General features: G+C 45.1%; 2 protein-coding genes across 2 annotated transcripts; one reads left to right on the forward strand and one right to left on the reverse strand.

Annotated features, from left to right (window-relative positions):
• Positions 1-8,807: 8,807 nt before the first annotated feature.
• On the reverse strand, positions 8,808-11,555 carry LOC117652052 (polyubiquitin-like). Its single transcript, XM_034396686.1, has 5 exons — positions 11,211-11,555; positions 10,227-10,843; positions 9,986-10,082; positions 9,124-9,400; positions 8,808-8,857 (listed from the first exon to the last, which is right to left on the reverse strand). The coding sequence occupies exons 1-5, from the start codon at positions 11,490-11,492 to the stop codon at positions 8,808-8,810; spliced, it is 1,323 nt and encodes a 440-aa protein (XP_034252577.1). The 5' UTR covers positions 11,493-11,555.
• Positions 11,556-13,139: 1,584 nt separating this feature from the next.
• On the forward strand, positions 13,140-19,040 carry LOC117651927. The gene is made up of 2 exons (XM_034396535.1): positions 13,140-15,438; positions 18,301-19,040. The coding sequence occupies exons 1-2, from the start codon at positions 14,228-14,230 to the stop codon at positions 18,848-18,850; spliced, it is 1,761 nt and encodes a 586-aa protein (XP_034252426.1). The 5' UTR covers positions 13,140-14,227; the 3' UTR covers positions 18,851-19,040.
• The last annotated feature ends 5,997 nt before the right edge of the window (positions 19,041-25,037 follow it).

The following is a 25,037-nucleotide window of genomic DNA, read 5'->3' on the forward strand; positions in this document are numbered from 1 at the left end:
GTACTATTTACTTTTTCTTGCATTGCGATTTCGTGTTCACAAATCGTTGTGTGTGTGAAGCGTGGCTTTATGCCTTTGCTCTTTGTTTTGGCAGAGCTCACCCAAGGTGGTCGGCTGGTGCGACGTGGAGGGCTGCTCCGAGGGCGCCGTTTCGTGGAAGAGCCACGTGCTGCACTACCAGAGGTGCCACCTCGACCCGTCCGACGACCGCTCCGTCTGCTCGCTGTGCCTGTCGCGGGTCTCCTTCTACGAAGGCCACAATGTGCTGCACAGGATCAACGACCTGCGCTGCACCGCCTGCGAGGCGCGCTTCCTGAACCAGGAGGCCCTGCGGAAGCACTGGATCCGATTCCACTGCCGCAGCCCACCCGAGACTCCGGCCGCCAGCCAGACCACCTCCGCGCCTCCACCCAGGTATAACGAAGTCTAAAATATTTTGTCGCAACAGGGCCGCAGCTGATTTGCGCTCCTGCACTGCCACGATGACAAGTCACACTCTCAGACTCTTGCCATAAAGGTTTTTGTGCAAACGTAATATGTACTATTTTCTCTTAAGCCATGCACTATTTTGTTCATTGTACAATGTATTTAGTCCATTAAACCGGACCTTTTGTCATTTGCAATGTACTCTTCAATTTCTACATGATCTATCGACAATTTTATCTTCATAACGATCAAAGTTGTGCATAGTTAATGGGAAAATAGTACATTTTGCGGTTGGTCGAAAATCGCTATAACCAAGAGAGAAAAAAGTCTATATAGGTCTGAGAGTGCACTGCCAAGATATGAATGGTTAAGGCAAAAAGATCTTTTCTAGGTGTAAGGGAGTATGGGGTGATTTGTAACAGATTTCGGAATTCTCTATTCTAAATTAAGAACATTCTGCATATCGGTGTCAAACTTGTGCCAGTTGAGCAGTCTGGCCCTTCATCTAGACTGTACAGCTCCATTGGATCAATCTGGAGTACGTAATCCTTGAAATCTAAGACGTTTTCCAAACCTTTGCATGCCGTGCTTGCATGCTGTTACGAATCGCCCCAGCATGGGGTGATTTGTAACAGCCATGGGGCTTTTCATAACATCCTTCACATAAAATGAAACATCGTCGGGAATGTTATCTCCTCCACCAGTTGTTCTTCGGGTGTCCTGCAGACGTCTAAAAACCTATATTACAAGCTGCCGTTGACCGCCTTAGCATTAACTGATAGGCTATGGCAATCCTAACCTTACTTTTTTCAATTTTAGAGGAAAGCATAGAAGAACTCGCTTCAAAATGCATTTCGAGCTGTGTAAATGTATTGGAATAAAACAGCAGATGATTTGAGAAATAATTCAGGCATTTAACAGCAAAAACTACTTAAATTCTTGTTTTTATACGGGTCTGTTACGAATCACCCCAAATGCCTGTTACGCAAGAAATCCGTCCTTAACTATCACTAGACAAAGTAAAAGCAACTTATGCCACGTGTTTACATTGTAAAGGGGTCACGCTTCAAGGCCCTAACGGTACTTCGATGGTGATTCATACCTGGGGAGCCTCAGACTGTAACTTCCTAGAACTCAAAATAAAAGATTTGCCTGTTTGCCGAAATTTCGGTGTACCCTATATTTCAGACCCCCTCCAAAACTATACCTGAGCACCGATCACATCCGCTTCGATTGTTCAAGGACCCTGTACTTGAAGCGAAAGAGGGACCATACTCAGATTTTCCTCTGCTCCCTCCACTTAAATTATTATACGCATTTGTTACGAATCGCCCCTGTTACAAATCGCCCCATACTCCCGTAGCCATGTCATGCAAATAAATTAGGCTCTTCGACTGGGCTTAGAGGATTGGCTTGTGCCTTCAAATGGCAAATTCTTATAATTACCAAGTAAGACATCATATTGCGAGGGATTTTTCACAGTGGAGTGGAACGCGAGGAAAAGAAGATTTGTACCAGAATCTCTCTCTCTCAGAGCGTAGTTCTTGATGCCCTTTATTTCAACAGGGCAGTGCCGGCCCTGTCCGCGGCCCCGACGTGTAACACCGCAGCCACTGCCTCCCACGCCCCGTCGCCCCCGCCGTCGTCAAGCCGCCCCGCGCCCATAAATCGGGGCCCGGCTCGCACGGTGGAAGTGGGGTGGTGCTCCGTCAAGAACTGCGGTCAAGCCTTTACTTCGTGGAAGGACTACGTCAATCATCACATGAGTTCTCACATCAAGGCGGCGCAGGTGGAGTAACATTTCTTGTACTTCGACCACAGTGGGAAGACACCCGAGTTCTGTCGGTCAGGGCGGCAGCGGCCCTCGACCGCGAGAACTCAGAGGTCTTCCCAGATTGGTCGCAGTATGTTCTCATCTGTGTGCACCAAGTACTGCACTGAGAATCCAAACGCTATGAATAAGGGAAGGTGGGGTACCATGTGACACGGCCACCATGTGACCATGTTTTTCTCCCAAACGGCTCGCTATTCAACAGCGGTAAGAAGACTCAAAGGAAGGTATCATGAAGGAGAATCGACGTGCAATAGGTCGTGACTCTCCTTCGAAAAGGACGGGAATGGTAGCGATCAGAATTGGAAACCGTCTTAAAATAGCTCATTGGAAACTTTTTCTATTTCCCGCCGCGTCCGCTTTATACCTTTAAAATACATTTTAAGGACATATGCTCTACAAGATGTTCTTCTTTGATGTTTTAAGCGCAAAATAAGCTTTGGCTCGATTCTCTACGGCATAAACTTTGAGCGTTATTGCTGTTTCCCCTAAAACTGTTGATCTGGGCACCATGTGACACCACTGTCATTCGCTATGGGATTCCACGATTCACTCAGTTGCATTTGTTCAGTCTATGACATTTGTACACTAGTAACTAAAACCTTAATTGCTCGGGAACCAAAGATGATAAATTGATAAACTCGACGGAAATAAAAAGCTGGAAGACTTCTTCGTACATTCTCTGCGTGTAGGTACGCTGAATAGGATTTAAACCCAGACAAAAGGCCACTGTCACATGGTACACTAAGGCTGTCACATAGTGTACTACGTGGGGTACGAAGTGACACTTTGACTTGGCCCATTCAACTCGCGATAATTCAGCAACCAAAACAGATAAAATAGAAATCTCAACAGAAATTATAAGGTGAAGAATCATTTTGTTCACATGTCTACTTATGGATGTAATGTAATTGGTATTATTGGGTTGACGGGCATTTAACAAAAACCGTCACATGGTACCCCACCTTCCCTTACAGCATTAATTGGTGCAATTCTTTTGCATTGCACATGAAGTGCAATGCCTGCCCATTCCCATGCATTGGCATAGGGCCTTTTCAGGACGCATTCCACGTGAGGTGCCGGGCAACCACTGGCGAAGTCCTGTGTACACTTGCTTGGCCGAAATCTTGCGCCAAATCGCTAGATATCTCGCGAAATCCCTTCGAAATCTGTGGAAATCTCACGAAATCCTATCAAAATCTGGTGTAATCTCGCGAAATCACACCAAAGTTTCACGACATCTGGCATAATTTTGACGTGAAATTCTGCGATATCTCGACGAAATCCCTACCTTTGAAGTATCCTGTGTACAAGAAAATTGCGAGTGGTTCCCCCTCGTAAGGTTCAATTTGGCTGTGGCATTGCATGGTATGTGCCGTATCAGCTGCATTGCACCATGCGTGCTATACTCATAGCGTTCGGAATCTCAGTGTGTAAGCATGCCGCGTGCAATGGGTTCATGAGTGTGTACGCAGCATTTACAGCGTTCATGGTCATTGGTCATGTACACACTGCTAATCCAAGAGCAGACGAAGCCCACGCGCGCAGACAAAATCGTGGCCCACGCAAGGTAACAAGGACTTCGTCCACGAGGAATTTTTGCGTCCAATTACGAGCAAAATAGTGCATAAGCATTCACAATAATTGTTCAGAGCCTGGTATGGACATCTGAATTGTTCATGATCCTGTGATCAAATAAATGTTCATAGCTATTTAGTGTGTGCGTCACGTGCCTGGACGTGTACCCGGCCGGCGGACTGCTGGTCCACTTGGAGGCGCACAGCCGCGGGGAGGAGCAGTGCTCGCTGTGCACCGCCCGCTTCATTGGCGCTGCCAGCCTGATGCGCCACAAGAGGGACTTCCACCACGTCACGAGGGACGGCAATCTGCCGGCCTTCGTTCCCGCATCGGTTCACGCCTTGGATCCAGCCTCAAACTCAACGCCCAGGTAACTTTTGCCTGATAACGTTTGCAACATGCAAACATGGCGCGTCACGGCCCGCCCTGTGCTGTGCACACTAAATGTTACGGGACTTTTTTTGTCTCATAAATGATGCAATTTTAAGCACATCCGTCGCCGATAGAATTTTGTGACCACCACGTGATGCAAATTGTGCCACGCCCATTGCAATTTCCTATTTCATTTCATTATACAATTTGTATGACCTGATGATCACAAAATTGTGTCACCATTAGGTGCTTAAAATTGTACCGTTCATGGGCAACAAGTCCCATCACTTGTTAATACAAACAGTGCCCTTTTAGACGAAAGTGATATTCTCCAAAACTGTTTGAAGATCCACTTAATCACATGCCATTTTGATCGGACAATTGGACGGAAACCCGAAGGCGAGGTCGCTTTAGGGAAGGCGCACTCTTAGAACGCCCAATCAGTTGCTCACGCGACCCATCGATAACATGAATTAGTCTTTTCGTTTTGATATGTAAGGCTTCTATTTCATTTATATACAAAACTTCCGTATTTTTACGGAGAAAATCCATAAATTCAAGAAAACGGAGATCTCCGTTTAAAAAAATGGACAGTCTCGGTTAAATTTCCGTATTTTTACGGAGCTTTCTGACAGTGTAGTACATCTATCTCGTCAGGTAACAAAAATGTCATTGTAATTAAAGAGAGTTGTGGTGTCGTTTAACAAGATTATTGTACTGTAATCTTGTTTAATTACTACACAATGTGCCCAACAAAAATGTGGTTCGAATAGAATTAAGGACTTGACGAAAGTCTTTTCGTACTGCAATCGATTCATCAGAAAACAGCACCGAGGGCTGAAACGTGTTTGTTATATAATGAGATGTGTTGCTTTCAAACTTAACAACAGAAGTGTTGTGAATCTACAACAATTTTTTGAACTGTGCTCTCTTTGAAGATCGAGGGGTGAATCACTCATGGTTCTGGTCGAGGGGGTATGCACTCGCGTAATAGTCGGTTCTCTCTATCTGTAATAGCACGCGTAATAATACGCGTAATAGTCGCGTAATAGCCAAAATTGTCAAAATTTTATCAATTTTGGTGTGTTTTAGGCCGTTTTTAGCTAAATTCCGATTAATTTGTGGCGTAATAGAGCGTAATAGCGTAATAGTCGGTACACAGGTTCAGAGAGCGCATACCCCCTCGGTTCTGGTGTACACATGAGTACATCAGTACGGGTGAGAACACCTTGCTTTACTCATAAATTTCAAAATTTAAAACGTTTTAAGGCTTTATTTAGCGTTTTTAACGGCATTCGACGTTAAATCGGTCAAAAAACTAGAGAATTTCACCTTTTTAAAACTTGTGAGTACATGAGTACGGGCAATTTTGTACACATAAGTACACTAGTGATTCACCCCTCGTTGAAGATTCACTTTTGTGTCACTACAGTGCAAACCCAACAGTCTACTTAGTACATAATTACATATGCCTGCTTGCAAGTACACACTTCCAAACGCATACTTGGCCTAGTACGCACTTACAAACGCATGCTGTGCACTGTTCCCGATAAAGTTGTAAGCATGCGTAAGTGTGTACTTGCGAGCATGCATTTAAGTGTGTACCAAATAGACAGATGGGTTTGTAGTGCATTCTTCCAGAAAAGGAAAAATCACTTATTTGTCACTTTCTAACAATTTTTAACCTCTGCAGCAGAGGCAACTGCACGGCCACTGCGGCGCAGAAGGTGCCGGCCGCGCGTGCGACCCGCGTCGTGGGCCGGTGCACCGCCAAGGGTTGCCAATCGGTGTTCCGTAGCTGGGAGGACTGCGTCGACCACTTCAAAGCGACCCACGTCAGGAAAGGTTGTTCACGAAGTCAAGAAGTGTGCCATCTGTGTCTGACCATTCTGTATTCTGCCGATGAAGCCTCGCGCCACATGGCGAAGCACGCCAGGAGCAAGGGACATTATTCATGCAAGAAGTGCTCAGCGCAGCTTTTGAAGAGCAAGAATCTGGACAGACACGTCGAGGAGTTCCACGGTTTTTGTTGAGCTTTGCCACTTGTGTTGCCTTCCCTACAACATTCAAAGTAAACGTAGATTTAATTTAAGTTCGTTACTCTATTAATGTCTTACAAGAATAATGGTGGAGGTTTTTCTTTGCTGTCATGGAAATGTATCAGGCATTCTGCTTTTGTACGGGGAGCTCATTAACCCCTTACTTCTTTGACTTTTTTTTATGTGAGTCACTCTTGGTGTGGCATTTGTAATTTCGAGGAGCTTTTTTTCTTACATGGTCATGGTCAGCGTTCAATAAATGGGTATATTTGTCGATCGTCTTCAGTGCTTCTCTTATAATTCAAGTTTGTTTTTTTCTTTCAAGAGTATTACTTAGAAATTGGAGTGTGAACATGACGTGTACTATTTGCAGCGTACTTGGATGTACGCCAAATATCGCATACACCGCTCACCACTCACCAGCTGTAGGGATGCGAAGGCGGTAAATTACCCGGTAAACTTACGGTAAATTACGGTAAATAACCGTAATTTACCGAAGAGCCGAAAAATCGGTAATTAACGGTAAAATTCGAATTTTATCGGTATTTTGCAAAATACACTTTCAATTCCCCATATTAATGATAAAACGCTTATTTAGAAACGCTCAAGTACATTTTCTGAAAAGGGTGACGCACTTAGGTGACGCATTTAGGTAAGCAAACCTGCTACACACCTATTAAAGGTATCTTGCAAACGTCTGTAGATACGTAGTGTCGGCACCAGCTGGTACATTTAAGGCAAATACACGGTAACTGGAGCTGGAGCATACCCAGCGGTACACAGCGAAAAGAAAAAAAAAATACGATTTCAAGAAATCCTAGGAGTCACGAAGTCAATTTGATTATTGTGTCAGAGTGTGCAGAAAGAAAAGTAGTTGTGTAAAAGGGGGTGGCTCGGGGGTGGCTGCCATTGCCAGTGGTACCAATGTGGTCGATGTGCCGCCCGTCAAAATTTAAACTTGACAATGAATAGAAATCAAAATGCCGGTAAATCCGAAAAATTCCAATGCTAATGTATTCCGCAGTGTTCTGACAATGGAACATCTTTGAAGTCCATCATTATTAAAATGTTCGTAGCAGAAAAAAGGCAGCAAATTAATTTTCACGGCTTGGCACCTATTTTCTCGGCGTCTGCGCCCTGGCGAAAATCGCGAAGCTGAAAACACCAGTCGTCGCGCATTAAAACTGCCCCTCCATTGTTGCTGACGTTGAATTGTTTGGCTTGTTTCAAAAGGCTATGGTTCTCTAGTCATGTTTTCTTCAAATATGTGTAATAGTTCTCACTCACAACGTAACAACACCACGACGGTTGGTTTGACAAACTTTATAAACTCGGGAGGGATGGTTCCGAAACGCGGGTGAGTCTTGTTCGAGGAACATGAGCACTGAAAGTCGCGAGGTGGAGTGAAGTGGTCATGGTGTTAACTGAATCCAACAAAAACAAAATTGTTTTATTGACAGAAAAAAAAGTAATATTTGCGAAACTTTACGTAAAAAAAAAAAAAAATTTGTTTTGCTAACTTTTTGTACATAGTTTTTTGAAAAGTTATCAGATATAAATTGAAAATTTACTTTATATGAACTTTCATAAGCAGTAAACAAAGAAAAAACAAGAACGACAGCAAAATGAATACAGGTTTCGAATGCTACAGTTGGTTAAGCTGTTTAACAGGTTGCAAACCTACTGCACATGTCCAAAAACACTCCGATCAAGAAGTATTATTGGATAGTTCTACCCGAAAAACTGCGTTCGAATCGACATCAATTCTATTGTTGCATCTTCTCTAGCTGCAGTGAAAGAGATTTTTCATTTCGAACGCGCTTTTTCAGCTTTTGAAGTAAGCTGTACAGAACCAAAAAGAAGCTCGGCTAGTGGTCCGGCTCCCCCCACTCCCTTTTTTTTCCTTTGAGGAGTCGAGTTTTGCCATGGAAACGGTGATTTTGACAGCAAATTTCTCAAAATTGGCCGTTAACTTTTTAACCATATTTCAACATCAGAATCAGCGTTCAAAGTTATACCAGTCTGCAAAATCTCATTAAAATTCTATAGAAAATTTCGAAAATGCATAAAGGGCCAGGCGAATTGAATCTCCCGCCGGCCGAACCCTCGGTATACTATAAGGCTACTTCGTGCCTAAAAATCAGCTTGGAGTGGAGTGTTACTGAGATGAGAGTTTTGTCTGACTTTGTCACATTCATTGGAACGTGCGGCTGTTCGCTAAAGCCGTCAAACGTGGATCTAGGGTTGTCTCGAGCACGCCTATCCCAAAACTGGAGTTGACTTGTAGGGTACTTGTTAGATTTCAGTGCAGGCCTACGACTTTACTTTTTAGCGTTGAAATCAGGAATTGTAACGCTTCGAGAGGACGCTGTATTGTTAAAATGAGATGCGGATATGTTGTAAATGTAAGTCAACAATGAAAAACGCGATAAACTAGGAAAGTTTTAGAAAGGCTACACAATTTATTCACTAAAATTTGAAAACGCAATTCACTGGACAAAATACTGAGCTTGAACACACTTACAAATTAAGTCTGAACGACATCCGAACATTTCTGTAACTTAAATATAATAAGCATACATTTCACACATTAAATTCTCTTGCTCAAACACTACAATTAGACGGATACACTCAAGGATGTGAATTGAAAACCGCAAAATGACAGACCCAAATACCCTTCACCAACGCTTTAATAAAAGCGTCCAGGAACACAACGGAAAATAGCACGGAATCACTGGACGAAAACGTCAAATTGCAGCCAAGGGCATTCCCTGCTGAATTCCACCTGGAACTCGCAGGCTCTGGTGCGTTGAGGGGGGACCACTTCCCCAGACCGGATCTTGCCCACTGTCAGGGTCGACGCGGGGGCGGACGCACCGGCGGCTGGGGCGGCGATGAGTTGAGGTCCCTCGGGGGCGGCTTCTTCGACGACCTGCAGAGCGTCGATGAGGTCGGGGCCGCCGCCGCCGCCGCGGAGACGCAGAACTAGATGAAGTACGTCGTCCCTCTGGATGTTGTAGTCGGCGAGGGTACGACCGTCCTCTAGCTGCCTCCCGCCAAGGGTACGACCGTCCTCCAGCTGCCTCCTGGCGAGAATGAGTCTCTGCTGGTCGAGCGGAATACCCTCCAAGTCCAAGATCATCTGCTTGATCATCTGTAACGACATTATTATAGGTAATTACCGCGCCAGAGTATAAGGAAAAGTTTGTGAAAAACATTGACGCACCCTAGTAGAATAATGCTAACTGTAAGAGCAGATCCAAAACAATCCTTAACTGTCAGTGCAGATTTAGAACTATCCTAACTTCAGAGGTACCTGAAAGTGTTCTTGAACTATCTTTCACTGCAAATCAAGTGAATCTGGATATCTTTGAATGTCCACGTATTTATAAAAAGACGAAACTTTGTAACAAGCCCTGTGGTGAGTAATTTTGAGAAGTATGTTGGTGTCACGGACTTAAAGAAAACACCGCTTTTCACGTCTTATGCAGTAAGGATAGTTTTGAATTGACACAAACAGTTAGGATTGTCTCGGATCTGCTCTGAGAGTTAGGATTGTCCTTGATCTGCTCTTACGGTCAGCATTATTCTATAAGGACCCTCGATAAGGTGGCGAAGCTCAACCGGCGCATGTAATTCTTATACGATCTGCCATTGGGGGAGAGGAGGGGGATAAATCATGTCGTCATGAGTTTCATCCAGCCCCAAAGACAAGGGGCTAACGCTACTCGATACTAACCTCTATCGAAAAATTTGGGGTTTGGCACGGCACTGTGAGCACCTTGCCGGTCATAGTGCGGATTTTGATCTTCATCTTGTGTTCGTATGACGGAATCCTGCACACACAAACAAATTCTTATAAACAAGTGAACAAGATTCTCTCGGCTGTGAATTTTGTCAGAACGTCAGACAAACCTGTCTGAAATCCTGATCAACATTCACGCACCTCTGCAAGCTGAAAACTCGAGTGAGGTACTTACAAGCAGCGCACGGGTCGGTGCGCCGTGGCCGCAGTCAGGCCGCTGTCCTCCACAGTGCGGTAGCCGGCGAGCGGCACCCCCCGAGGCGCAGCTCCACGCCACCGTCGTAATCCAGGCGGCGGCGCCACCGGTTCGGCGACCGCCTTCAGGGCGACCCGCCTCTGCAGCTCGGCGACGGTGTCCTCCGGGTTGACGCCCACCACCAGAGTCTTGGGGCCAGCGGCGGCGTCCTCGTACTCCACGGCGACGGTCACTCGCACCGACCCGTGCTCCCGCAGCTCCAGGGTGTCCAGACACGCCACGTTGTACTCAGCGAGTGTGCGGCTGGTTCTCAGTGCGACATCGTCTAGATGCAGGCCGTCCAGCTCGCTGCCGTGCTGCTGAACTCTGGCCAGCACGCTGCCCACAGTGTCAGTGGACAGCGCCTCCACGAACTCCTTGCCCGCACTGTGCTGCACCCAGAACCAGAGGTTGGTCCCCACGCGCTGCTTCCCGCAGACAAGCAGCGAGAGGAAGCGCCTCCCCAGAACGTCGGCCAGCTTCGAGGGGCAGGAGCCGTCAGACGCGCGCAGCCGCTGCTCACCGCACGGAATGCCGAGCTCCCGCTCCACGCTCTCCTGCAGGCAGCAGAGAATTGGAATCAACGGAGAAGAAGAATGTAGTACGAAAATTCTGCCGTAAAATTCCAATACCCTTACACACTGTTAAATAGATGAACTAAAACAAGCAAATTAACACGCAAGCGAGTCCACCCTTGTTGCTCTGACTGACAAACCACATAATTAGTTAATTCTCTTTTCAGTAATATGGGCGTCATATTACAGACTACAAAGTCGAGTAACAAGGAAGCTGAAGAGGGGGATATTTCCACTAGGACAACACTTGAGGAGAAAGGAAACCTTTCCCTGACAAGTGGCCAGCCTGTCGTATTACCCCAGTCCAGTGTGGAAAGAGTGGAAACCACACGGCAACATTCACACTAACCTTGAGCCAGTCGAAAGACACTGAGTCCGAGACAGCCAGGATGGTGTCCGCGGTGGGCGTCTTGACGTGGAGAGGCACCTCCTTGGTGTCGATGAGGCGCCACTCGCTGAGGTCCACCTCATGTCCGCACCCCGCCCTGGGCCGGACGCCGAGCCGCCATTTGGTGCGGCGGAGGCCGCGTGCCTCTGCGTCCGCCTCGTCCACGGCGCGGCCCCGCGCGTCCTTCAGGGGCTCCACCAGGATGCTGCGTCCGCCGGAGCTCTCGTCGCGCTCCACCGTCATGCTGTGGCAGGCACACTGTCAGCATCGCGGTCACCATCTCGCCGAAGCGTTGACTGAGAATCCAAACGCCATGAATATAGCGTCAGTTCGTGCAATGCAAAAGCATGGCACATGAAGTGCAATACCTTCCCACCCCTACACTGAGATTCTAAACGCGATGAGTATAGCACGTATGGTGCGATGCAGCTGAGATATCGCACCATACGTGCAATGTGATAGCCATATCGCACCTTACGTGCGATGCATTTCGAAAGTGCCCTATGCTAATGCATGGGAATGGGGAGGCATCGCACTTCATGTGCAATGCTTTTGCATCGCACCAATTGACGCTATACTCATCGCGTTTAGATTCTCAGTGTATGCATTACACTCTACAAAAAATGTCCTGTCAACGCCGTTAATTTATGACCAATGTTTGCTGTTATGCAATTCACGGCGTTTGCTGTGAACTAGTTCACGGCGTTCACTGTGATCCGTTACAGTGTTCACTGTGATCTGCCCCCAGTAAACGCCGTGAGTTGGAACCTGATTTGCAGCACTTCGGTGCTCAGCGGCGTCAAACTCACAGTGTTTACTGTGGACCAGATCACAGTGAACACCGTGAACAAAATCACAGTGAATCCCGTGAGCAGATCATAGTAAACGCTGAGAATTGACCTACAGTGAAAACTGGTAATAAATTAACGGCATTGACAGGACATTTTTGGTAGAGTGTAGCATAGGGCATTTTCGGGATGCATTGCACGTAAGGTGCAATACGGCTGAGCCATTGCACATATTGCGCAATATCTCAGAGCATTGCAGCGTACGTGCTTTACTCATAGCGATTGGAATCTCATTGTTCTAGTCACAGAATGCACTCCTAGGGCAAACACTCCGGGTGAAATTTTATTGGAGAGTTTTAAGAGTGCACTAAGTGCAGGTCCCTTCACTGGGAGAAATAATTAAGGTTGAGGCTGTTGATTCTGGTGCCACTTTCCATTGTGCACCGAAAGAAGGTGTTTACCGCCGAAACCAGAAAAAGGTGTTTTTGACGCCGATTTTATGTTGAATTTAAAGTCTGAGCCTCTCACATACTCATCATTTTTCGTTCGTGTTGTTGAGATAAATTCATTGCCGGCATCAAATCGTTCAATTGCGATTTTGAAATTTTGCATTTGTTTTGCTGTTAGATACTGCATGCAGTGTATGGACAGTTTCCAGGGTGTACTCTACAAATCAAAGAGTGTACATGGTATGCTCTAACTGGAGCATGCCTGCAAGCACGCTCTAGCTAGCGCATGCCTGCCAAGCATGCACTAACTAGTGCATACATGCCAGGTAGTACACGCTAACTGAAGCATACATTTACTGCATAAGGGATAGGAAGTTTTCTGCATCAGGAAGCGTGTACATGGCATGTATGCACTAGTTAGTGCATGCTTGGCAGGCATGCGCTAGCTAGAGCGTGCTTGCAGGCATGCTCCAGTTAGAGCATACTATGTACACTCTTTATCACTGAAAATCAAATAGTGATACATCTCACTCTCTGAGGGGTGAGACAGAACTGTCTCACCGAAAAAAAGGTGATACTACAATGTATCACCGAAAAAATGGTCGTACACGCATGTATCACCGAAAAAAAGTCACGAATGTATCACCGAAAAAATGGTCGTACACAAATGAATCACCAAAAAAAGGGTGATACTTCCCCAGGAAAACAAGGGCCAATCTCGCTGGAGTCTCACCTTTTTTACGGTGATACATTTGTGTACGACCCTTTTTTCTGTGATACATGCGTGTACGACCATTTTATCGGTGATACATTCGTGTACGACCTGTTTTTCGGTGATACATTTTGTATCGCCGAAAATTGGTGAGATGTCTCACCGTCTGAATTACAGTGTGATTTGTAGAGTAGTGGATGCGGGTTCCCAGGGTACAGCGAACTCCGTTCCTTGAGGCACAGTCTCCACTGTATCCCCGGGTGCGGTAAACACCTTCCTTCGATGCGCAGTGGGGAGTGGCATCAAAATTAACAGCCACAACCTTCATTATTTCTCCCAGGCGTTAGGATTAAGTTAAATGAGTCAGAGGTACCCCCACTGTTGGTCACCCGAAATGCGTAGTTGTGGGTGATCCCCATTGGGTGCCGATGACGACTTGCATTGTGATTGGCGCAAGTCAGCTTGGCCGAATAGAAGGGGGAATTAATTAGTCGCGCCGAGGCTTCGTCGCCTCGGACAGCGCGACGAGTCGGTCAGAAGAGTTTCACTGCTTGACCGGCTCAACACCTCTTCCCTTTCGGCCCTCCTGCTCGCAGCCAGCACACCAAGGGTAATTACCATACGGGACTTGTGTTTTCGCCATCGTCCAGTGTTAACGGACTTAAAATAGTTCGGCATCGTGCTATACTTAGCAAACCGCTACTTGTAATCTGTACTTGGGTGAGCAAGCCAGAGAATCCTGTCTGGTGCGAGTATCAAAATTATGACCAACTAGACCAAATAAATATATTAACAACCAACAGCCTCTGATTAACCCTTCACTCCTGAGACCACACAGGGTGCCTTTACCCTTGACAAACCCAAGAGAGAACTAGAGAGTCGAACACACCAAGTTCACATCGAACTCAATATCAACCCGAGCATAACGTGGTTCCGATACCTGTTCTCTCTCCTCAAAAGGTTTGTGGTTCTCGAGTGTAAAAATTTTTTTTTTCTAAATTTTTTTATGGCTTTTAAATTTATTTCTTTATGGACGTCGCAACCTTTAACCTATTAACAAATTTTCTAAATAGTTGTGATAACGTTGATCTCCCTTACTTTGTACTTAGTACTAAAGACGTCCTTTCAGGTCGCCTCTGCACTGCATTTTCGATCCAACTTTTTCGAAATTACCTTCCTTTGTATACCGCTTTTTCGGGAGAAAATCCCCGCGTCGCTCGTCAGGAGCACGCTATCCAATTATTCCAGGCAGCAGTCCCTGCTCAGCGAATTCGACACGACGTTAACTTTTTCTTCGTCCGTGCTGAGCCCCATCCAAATACTGATATTTTGCGGTTTCCTCTTACGCAAACTTACAATTTTTTAACTGCTCTCCGCAACCTCCCAGCCGCTCAGGCGTCCGCTGCTGTCCGTGCGGCGTTCGAGCACGTTCCACATTGCCAAGTAGATTACGAAAACCGAATTTTTGATATCCCACCACCTCCTCAAGCTTTATTGCGTCGCCCTACCATGGCTCATTTTACTATTAATCCTGTCCTTCCGGTTTTCAGTGGTTCTGACCCGGAAGAAGACATAAATTTGTTTTTCGCCCGTTTGAATCGTATTTTCGATTGTTACGATGATATGACGCCAGCTCATTATTTAGTCCATTTGGAAAACCAGTGCCGCGGCCCTGCCCTTTCTCTTTTCCATGCCGAATTGCAGTGGCTCGAACAAAACCCCCGTGCACCGGGTGCAAATGACGACCGAACACCTTTGCAAAGATATAACCATATACGTGATAAATTAATTGAAACTTTTGCTGTAAATCGCGATACAGAACTTTATCGCGAACAGCTTCAATCTAGATGCAAATTGGACTCTGAATCGTTTCAAACATACATGGAAAACGTTCTCAGTCTTTGTCGTCGCGCTGGTATTGTTGAGCAAGCCGAAATTCTGAAACATTTGCACAAGGGCTTGCCTTACGCCATTGCTTTGGTCCTGAAACCCGACGACCTTACGCTGGCAAACTTTCTGGAACGAGTACAGCGCATAGATCAAATCCATCGCGCGTCCATGCGCACTCGTTCTCTTAAGGCAATGGAAAGTTGTTATAATTCAACCACTGCTTCTCCATTTGTTTCTGATTTGCCAAATATTTTCAAACCACCCAGTATTGTTAAGCAAGAGGCCGTTACAGCCCCAGTTCCACCTAAAGCTGAACAAAACCCCGCCACGGCTTCCCTTGTTATCGATAACTAGGGATGCGAAGGCGGTAAATTACCCGGTAAACTTACGGTAAATTACGGTAAATAACCGTAATTTACCGAAGAGCCGAAAAATCGGTAATTAACGGTAAAATTCGAATTTTATCGGTATTTTGCAAAATACACTTTCAATTCCCCATATTAATGATAAAACGCTTATTTAGAAACGCTCAAGTACATTTTCTGAAAAGGGTGACGCACTTAGGTGACGCATTTAGGTAAGCAAACCTGCTACACACCTATTAAAGGTATCTTGCAAACGTCTGTAGATACGTAGTGTCGGCGACACTACCATTTGATCAGCGTCAAAAGTTCACTCAACAAAGCGTTTCTTATATTGTACATTGATCTTCAAGAGGTAAATGTTTTGAACACTTGAACACTCCGCGGCATGTCCCTTACTCGAAGGGATATTTCGCGGCCCTTTGACAAGGGAACTGTCCCTATCCATAGGGACTGGCCATTTCATGAGGACCGTCCCTATACCAAGGGGCCGCGAAATATCCCTTTAGTTAGGGACGTTGGTGATTTTTTAGGCACGAAGTAGCCTTATAGTATACCCAGGATTCAGCCGGCCCGAGATTCAATTTGTGTGGCCCTTTATGCATTTCGGAAATTTTCTATACGATTTTAAGGGGGGAGACTCGTCATTCTACGTCAAAAAATCAGATTTTCGTTTTTCAGTTTTTTGAATTCTTTGTTTTAAAACCCTTGAAATTGGTGGCTGGCTGGTATTGAATTTCAAAACCGTTTGGCCATAGGGTGACATTTTGTAATTATTTTTCCACAGGATAGGTTAGACCGTTCGAACTTTGAAGCCATTTTACTCAATTGCAATATTTTGGGTCTTGCGCGCACGATTTGAGCCAGACCGTTGATTGTTTCGACCCAATAATTTTTCCTATGTTTGGCCTCTATAAGACCGTCACTCTGAACTAGGATATCTTCAATCGGCCCAGTAGAAGTGCCCGATAAAAATTATTGAAATGTCTAAATTTAAAGGCTTTTTTTAATACACTTAAAAATGTAAATTTCAGGCACTTAGGAACGAGGTATTTCAATCATTCTAGTTCAATCTAGAGTGCCAGGAGTCTTCTTGAGGGAGGAACAAAGACATTTATGATATGATGCCGCATTCCCCAAAAAATCATGCGCGCAGTAAATTTTTGGCACATTTTAGTGTTTTAGTAGAAAGATCACAGATTCTAGGTCATGGGGCCCTAGAGACAAATTTTTTTTTTCAAAATCAAGATTAAAGAACCAGCTTTTTATTGGAAAACCCCACTAACCTTCAAATCTATTGGAAACTTTTTTTATTTAAGCCTGAAATTTTTTAAATTTTTTTGTGTTAAAGACGAGTCTCCCCCCCTTAATGAGAGTTTGCAGACTTGTAGAACTTTGAACGCTGATTCTGATGCCGAAATCTGGTTAAAAAGTTGGTGGCCAATTTTGAGAAATTTGCTGTCAAAATCGCCGTTTCCATGGCAAAACTCGACTCGTAAAAGGGAAAAAAAAAAGGGAGTGGGGGGAGCCGAGCCGGGGCGGACCAATAGCCGAGCTTCTTTTTGGGTCTGTACAGCTTACCCCAAAAAGCTGAAATCAGCACGTTCGAAATGAAAAATTTCTTTGACTGCAGGTAGACAAGATGCAACAATAGAATTGGTGTCGGTTCGAACGCAGTTTTTCGGGTAGAACTATCCAATAATACTTCTTGTTTGGAGTGTTTTTGGACATGCGCAGTAGGTTTGCAACCTGTTAACAGTTTAACCAACTGTAGCATTTGAAACCTGTATTAATTATGCTCTCTTTCTTGTTTTTTCTATGTTTCCTGCTTATGAAAATTCATATAAAACAAATTTTCAATTTTTGTGTGATGACTTTCTAAAAAAATATTCACAGAAAATTAGCAAAACAAAAGTTCTTTTTTTTTGGCATATAGTTTCTCAAATATTCCTTTTTTTTTTGTCAATAAAACAATTTTTTTGTTGTTGTGATTCAGTTAGCACTAGGACCACTTCGCTCCACCTCGCGACTTGCAGTGCTCATGTTCCTCGAACAAGACTCACCCGCGTTTCGAAACCATCCCTCCCGAGTTTATGAAGTTTGTCAAACCAATCGTCGTGGTGTTGATACGTTGTAAGGGAGAACTATTACACAGAATTGAAGAAAACATGACTAGAGAACCATAGCCTTTTGAAACAAGCCAAACAATACAACGTCAGCAACAATGGATGGGCAGTTTTAATGCGCGACTGCTGGTGCTTTCAGCTTCGCGATTTTCGCAAGGGCGCAGACGCCGAGAAACTAGTTGCCAACCCGTGAAAATTAATTCACTGCCTTCTTTCTGCGAAGAACATTTTAATAATGATGGACTTTAAAGATGTTCCATTGTCAGAACACTGGGATACATTAGCATTGGAATTTTTTGAATTTACCAGCGTTTTGATTTCTATTTTGTCAAGTTTAAATTTCGACGGGTGGCACATCGACCACATTGGTACCACTGCCATTGGTAGTCCCCTGAGCCGCAACTTCATAAACCCCCTTCTTTTCTGTCTCCACCCCTCTTACACAATAATCAAATTGACTTCGTGACTCCTAGGATTTCTTGAAAACGTATTTTTTTCCCCTTTGGGAAATGTTTCTTTTGAACTTCTCAATAGATTTAATCATTTCTGACCCAAAAAAAACCATGCTTACTACTTAGTTTCAACAAAATCATTAAAATATAGCACACCATTTAAATGAAACGAATTTTACCGTTTTTTACCAAAATTACCGGTAATTTACGGTAATTTACCGTTTTTTACGTAATTTTGAAAATTACCGGTAATTTTGCATCCCTATCGATAACTTAATTAATAAATTGCAAAATTTAATAATTCAAAACAAGCCTGCCACTGTTTCCGCTGTCTCCAGCGACGCTCCCCTTAACTCTGCCGCCCGCAGAGGCAACTTTAGCCCCTATCAATCACCCCAGCGTTCTCCTCGGAACGACCGCCGTGACCAGTCTTATCGTCGAGACTGCGGCGATCGTCGCTCCGATTCTCGCCCTTCCCGCCGCGATTACGATGATCGCCGCTCGGATTTTCGTCCACCCCGTCGTAACTACGACGAACGCCGCCCTGACTTTCGTCCTCCCCGCTCTTTTAACCGTGAAGAAGGGTTTTCCCGAGGCCCATCCCCACGGTTTTCCGATAATCGACCGATGAATTCTGACTACCGGAATGATCGCAGGTCTTACCGCCGCGATTATGATAACAGGCCATCGCCTCGCTATTCCTCCACCAATGGAGATCCAAGCATCTATAGAAGCAACTCGCGCTGCTCGCTGGGGGCTCCGCCCCCAGACCCCCGCATGTGTGGGGCGCGTGCCGAAGTATTTTCAGTAAGTCCGTGGTGACCAAAGGCTAATTTTCTAAGGAAGTAAATGTACTGCTTCTATGAAAGGCCTATTTAACAGCTTTAGACCATATAATAAGCTACTTTTACTGCCCAAATAGATAGCTTGTATTGCATTCGCTACTGTGGCAGTCAATGGGTGCATACAAGGTCCGGAAAATATTGAAGACTGCTTTGACAAGGATAGAGGTGAATGGAAAAAAACGCAAGTCTCTACGACCACCCCTTGACCCTAAACATTTCTATGAGTGAGTGAGTGAGTCAGTGAGTGAGTCAGTCGGATTGGGGCTTTATAGGTTCTTGATTGATGACTTCGAGGACGTTGCCGGTGACGGGGCCTGATAGCGGCATAGTTTCGGAAATGTCTCGACCAGATCTACCGATGGGGCGAATAAAAATTTTTAGTCGGTCGGACCCTATTTTTGAAGATTGAGTGGATTTTGTTAAATTTAGGCCTATTTTATCGTTTTGAGGATGTTGCCGGTGACGGGGACCCGATTGCGGCACAGTTTTGGAAATGTCTCGTCCAGACCTACCGATGGGGCGAATAAAAATTTTGAGTCAGTCGGTCCCCTTTTTTGAAGATTGAGTGGATTTTGTTAAAATTAGGCCAACTTTTATATCGTTTTAAGGGTGTTGCCGGTGACGGGGACCAGATAGCGGCATAGTTTCGGAAATGTCTTGACCAGACCTACCGATAGGGCAAATAAAAATTTTCAGTCGGTCGGTCCCCTTTTATGAAGATTGAGTGGATTTTGTTGAATTTAGGCCTATTTAATCGTTTTGAGGGTGTTGCCGGTGACGGGGACCCGATTGCGGCACAGTTTCGGAAATGTCTCGACCAGACCTACCGATAGGGCGAATAAAAATTTTCAGTCGGTCGGTCCCCTTTTTTGAAGATTGAGTGGATTTTATTGAATTTAGGCCTATTTTGATATTTTTATATCGTTTTCAGGATGTTGTCGGTGACGGGGACCAGATTCCGGCACAGTTTTGGAAATGTCAAGACCAGACCTACCGATAGGGCGAATAAAAATTTTTAGTCGGTCGGTCCCCTTTTTCGAAGATGGAGTGGGTTTTGTTGAATTTAGGCCTATTTAATCGTTTTGAGGGTGTTGCCGGTGACGGGGACCCGATTGCGGCACAGTTTCGGAAATGTCTCGACCAGACCTACCGATAGGGCAAATAAAAATTTTCAGTCGGTCGGTCCCCTTTTTTGAAGATTGAGTGGATTTTGTTAAATTTAGGCCTATTTAATCGTTTTGAGGGCGTTGCCGGTGACGGGGACCAGATTGCGGCACAGTTTTGGAAATGTCGAGACCAGACCTACCGATAGGGCGAATAAAAATTTTTAGTCGGTCGGTCCCCTTTTTCGAAGATTGAGTGGGTTTTGTTGAATTTAGGCCTATTTAATCGTTTTGAGGGTGTTGCCGGTGACGGGGACCCGATTGCGGCACAGTTTTGGAAATGACTCGACCAGACCTACCGATAGGGTGAATAAAAATTTTCAGTCGGTCGGTCCCCTTTTTTGAAGATTGAGTGGATTTTGTTAAATTTAGGCCTATTTAATCGTTTTGAGGGCGTTGCCGGTGACGGGGACCCGATTGCGGCACAGTTTCGGAAATGTCTCGACCAGACCTACCGATGGGGCGAATAAAAAATTTTAGTCGGTCGGTCCCCTTTTTTGAAGATTGAGTGGATTTTGTCGAATTTAGGCCTATTTAATCGTTTTTGAGGATGTTGCCGGTGACGGGGACCCGATTGCGGCACAGTTTCGGAAATGTCTCGACCAGACCTACCGATGGGGCGAATAAAAATTTTTAGTCGGTCGGTCCCCTTTTTGAAGATTGAGTGGATTTTGTCGAATTTAGGCCTATTTAATCGTTTTTGAGGATGTTGCCGGTGACGGGGACCCGATTGCGGCACAGTTTCGGAAATGTCTCGACCAGACCTACCGATGGGGCGAATAAAATTTTTAGTCGGTCGGTCCCCTTTTTGAAGATTGAGTGGATTTTGTCGAATTTGGGCCTATTTAATCGTTTTTGAGGATGTTGCCGGTGACGGGGACCCGATTGCGGCACAGTTTCGGAAATGTCTCGACCAGACCTACCGATAGGGCAAATAAAAATTTTCAGTCGGTCGGTCCCCTTTTTTGAAGATTGAGTGGATTTTGTTAAATTTAGGCCTATTTAATCGTTTTGAGGGCGTTGCCGGTGACGGGGACCAGATTGCGGCACAGTTTTGGAAATGTCGAGACCAGACCTACCGATAGGGCGAATAAAAATTTTTAGTCGGTCGGTCCCCTTTTTCGAAGATTGAGTGGGTTTTGTTGAATTTAGGCCTATTTAATCGTTTTGAGGGTGTTGCCGGTGACGGGGACCCGATTGCGGCACAGTTTTGGAAATGACTCGACCAGACCTACCGATAGGGTGAATAAAAATTTTCAGTCGGTCGGTCCCCTTTTTTGAAGATTGAGTGGATTTTGTTAAATTTAGGCCTATTTAATCGTTTTGAGGGCGTTGCCGGTGACGGGGACCCGATTGCGGCACAGTTTCGGAAATGTCTCGACCAGACCTACCGATGGGGCGAATAAAAATTTTTAGTCGGTCGGTCCCCTTTTTGAAGATTGAGTGGATTTTGTCGAATTTAGGCCTATTTAATCGTTTTTGAGGATGTTGCCGGTGACGGGGACCCGATTGCGGCACAGTTTCGGAAATGTCTCGACCAGACCTACCGATGGGGCGAATAAAAATTTTTAGTCGGTCGGTCCCCTTTTTGAAGATTGAGTGGATTTTGTCGAATTTAGGCCTATTTAATCGTTTTTGAGGATGTTGCCGGTGACGGGGACCCGATTGCGGCACAGTTTCGGAAATGTCTCGACCAGACCTACCGATGGGGCGAATAAAAATTTTTAGTCGGTCGGTCCCCTTTTTTGAAGATTGAGTGGATTTTGTCGAATTTGGGCCTATTTAATCGTTTTTGAGGATGTTGCCGGTGACGGGGACCCGATTGCGGCACAGTTTCGGAAATGTCTCGACCAGACCTACCGATGGGGCGAATAAAAATTTTTAGTCGGTCGGTCCCCTTTTTTGAAGATTGAGTAGGTTTGCTCGGAAACGGTGAGAAATTTGTTCCCCTTTTTTGTAGATAAAGAAGGTTTTCTCGGAAACGGTGAGGAATTTTCAACTTTCGGGATTTTTCCCAATTTTCCCATAAAATTTGGAATCGAATGGAAAAAACCGCAAGTCTCTACGACCACTCCTTCACCCCAAACATTTCTATGAGTGAGTGAGTGAGTCAGTGAGTCAGTGAGTCAGTGAGTCAGTCGGATTGGGGCTTTATAGGTTCTTGATAATTATAATAATTATTCTCGTGGCCCTCCTTCCAATCGCAGAACTACCCAAACGAACCCTAGTTATCGTTCCCGTGCTCCTCCCAGTGAATATGCGGAAGCCGATGTGCACCGCTCCGATACTTCTAATTTACCTCCCCTGCATGACATACGCTGCCGAATTTGTGATTTAAATCACAGTGAATCTTCTTGCCCCATTGCTGGAAATCTTCGTTCGAACCAAAAAAACTAGAAAGCTCGCAGGCATGGACATTAGGACATGTCTGCGTTGTTGCTGAAGTTCCGTCAGATTCTCCTTCTTTTTTTCCATCTGACCATTTGGAGTATTCCGAAATACGCACAATTCCTTGCCCCCTTGATGGAAATTGTTTCTTTTCCAGCGTAAGCCTCGCCGTCTTTGGCACTTTTTCGCATGCTTCTATTTTACGCAAACTTACAGTTGATTTCATTTTTGACAATTGGTCCGATTTTTCTGATTTTGCATTTCTTTCTGGCCGCCCAGTTCGCGACCCTGACTTGTACCGGACATATATGTCCAAGGACGGCGTTTTTGCTGAAGAGTGCGAAGTAAAAGCAATTGCTCATTTTCTTGGCCTCCGTATTGTCATTCACACTCCTGACGGCGTCCGTAAATACGACGCCCCGCACTCAACTCGCATTATTTATTTAAAATTTATGGGTCCCTATGACGCCGGACATTACGAAATGTTTCACCCTAGATATCACATGAATTTCGAAATTTCACCAAGCGAGGCTCTGTTCCGTCCCGCGAAAACACTTCGTTTCCGCGATGATAATTTGGTTGAATTTTTTCCGGCCAGCTCACCTCTTTCTGATACCCCCACCCATTCCCCTCTGCGTGACAACGCGGCTATTATCGCTGCTCCCTCCGAGGTCGCCGAGGCAAATCCACCGCCTGATTTCCCGCAAATCTCTGCCGATGAGCCTTTTAGTTCCAATTTTGATTTGCACGCTGCTCCCGCCGTTGGCCACACTTCGCCGCCGCCTCGGCTTTCCTTACCTGAGCCTCTTTTCTCGCCCACACCACCGTTTGTCCCTATTAGTATGCCACACGACTCGTCCCTAATTGATGTCGTGGCCTCGACTCCCCCTCCTTGTTCAGACACGTCTACACGTGTGAAGCGACCCAATACTCTTGACCTCTCTGGCCTGCCGCAACGCAAACGCCACGCGTGGCACCCACAATTCAATAATGACGTTGCAGACCCCTCTTTGCCTTTGCCTTCTACGGAATTGCACCCAAATTCTCTGCTTCCGCCCGCATCGGCTTATGCATTGCAGTTAAATCTTCCACCGCGTTCTCAATGGTACTTACCAGTGCAATTTGGTACCACCAACGCCCTTGCTTTGCTTGACGGTGGTTCCACGTACAGCCTTTGTAATTCTAGTCTCCTTGACGCAGGCTCAGTTGACAAATCGGCTCGTACTCCTTGCCTTCGCACTGCAGCAGGCACGCCAGTCACAATAAAGGGACTGTTTTCTGTGACGCTGAAATGTGACGACTTATTAATTCCTCACAACTTTTTCGTTTGTGACGAATTATCGCACCCAATGATTTTGGGCCTATCTTTCCTTTACCAAGTCTCAGCCGTCATGTCCTACAAACAAGACACTTTTACCATGTCTTTAAATAATAAAGTCCGAAAATTTCATTTTCGAGACTCTGCTTATACCACGCCTTTATCTCTTGCCAATATTGTTACTGATATTAACAATATTTCACCCGAAGAAATTTTCTCTGGTGACCGCAAAGTTTTTACTTCAAAGCAAGTCACTTTGCCCTCAAATCAATTCACAAACGTTCCAATTATTCTCCATCCACTCCCCCTTGATGTCCCCTCCGTCTTTGCTTTTAATGAACGTTTCGCTCAAACCATCATTGCAACAAATGTGGATTTTATTTTGGAACCTGCATGCTACTCTCTTAAAATTTTAAATAATACGGACTCACCCGTAATTCTCACTCCAGATCAATTAATTGGAAAAATATTAACTTCTATGTCAAAAATCGCCTCTTTTCTCTTACAACCCGATTCTTGCTCCTCTTTTGTTTCTTCAATGTGTGCTGATCAGGACGATATGCCATTAAATCATGCTGAAATCAAGCTCCCATCTCTTGCTTCCAAACCATCCAAACCTATCTCTTCATATTTCGATATCAACCCAGCTTTATCTCCTTCAGAGCATGATCGTGTTTTGCAATTGCTGACGGAATATGAAGACACGTTTGCTGTCGATATTTCTCATATTAAGGAGCCTTGCATTTACGAGGCAACTTTGCCTTTACGACCAAACCACGTTGTCACATATTCCCCTCAGTATCCCCTGTCCCCAAAACAATTGGAATATGCCCAGAAATACGTGGACGAATTGGTCGCCGCAAATATTGCTAAAAAGGCCACCAGTATTTTTAACAGTCCCATTCATCTGATTGAGAAAAAGACGGAAAATCCAGGGGACCCTGTGAGTTATCGTTTCTTGCTTTCTATGCGCGCCATAAACGATTCCGTTTTGCGCCGAGTTAATCACGCCCTTCCATCCACTCGTGAGTTGCTCTCAAAACTTGCCTTTAAATCTCATTACGTAAAGATGGATCTTTCGAATGGATTCTTTCAGATCCAACTTTGCCCGGCCAGCCAAAAGTTAACCGCTTTTACGCTGAATAATGTTCAGTACACTCTCTGCCGTTTACCTCAAGGAGCCAGGTGTTCCATTCAACTTTTCTCCCACTGCCTAAATCAATGTTTTGAAGGAATGATGGGCATTCGTTTGTTTTCTTTCGTTGATGATTTGTTTTTTGGCGAAACTTCTTTCG

This window comes from Thrips palmi, unplaced genomic scaffold (assembly GCF_012932325.1).
Source record: "Thrips palmi isolate BJ-2018 unplaced genomic scaffold, TpBJ-2018v1 HiC_scaffold_6, whole genome shotgun sequence".
Taxonomy (NCBI): domain Eukaryota; kingdom Metazoa; phylum Arthropoda; class Insecta; order Thysanoptera; family Thripidae; genus Thrips; species Thrips palmi.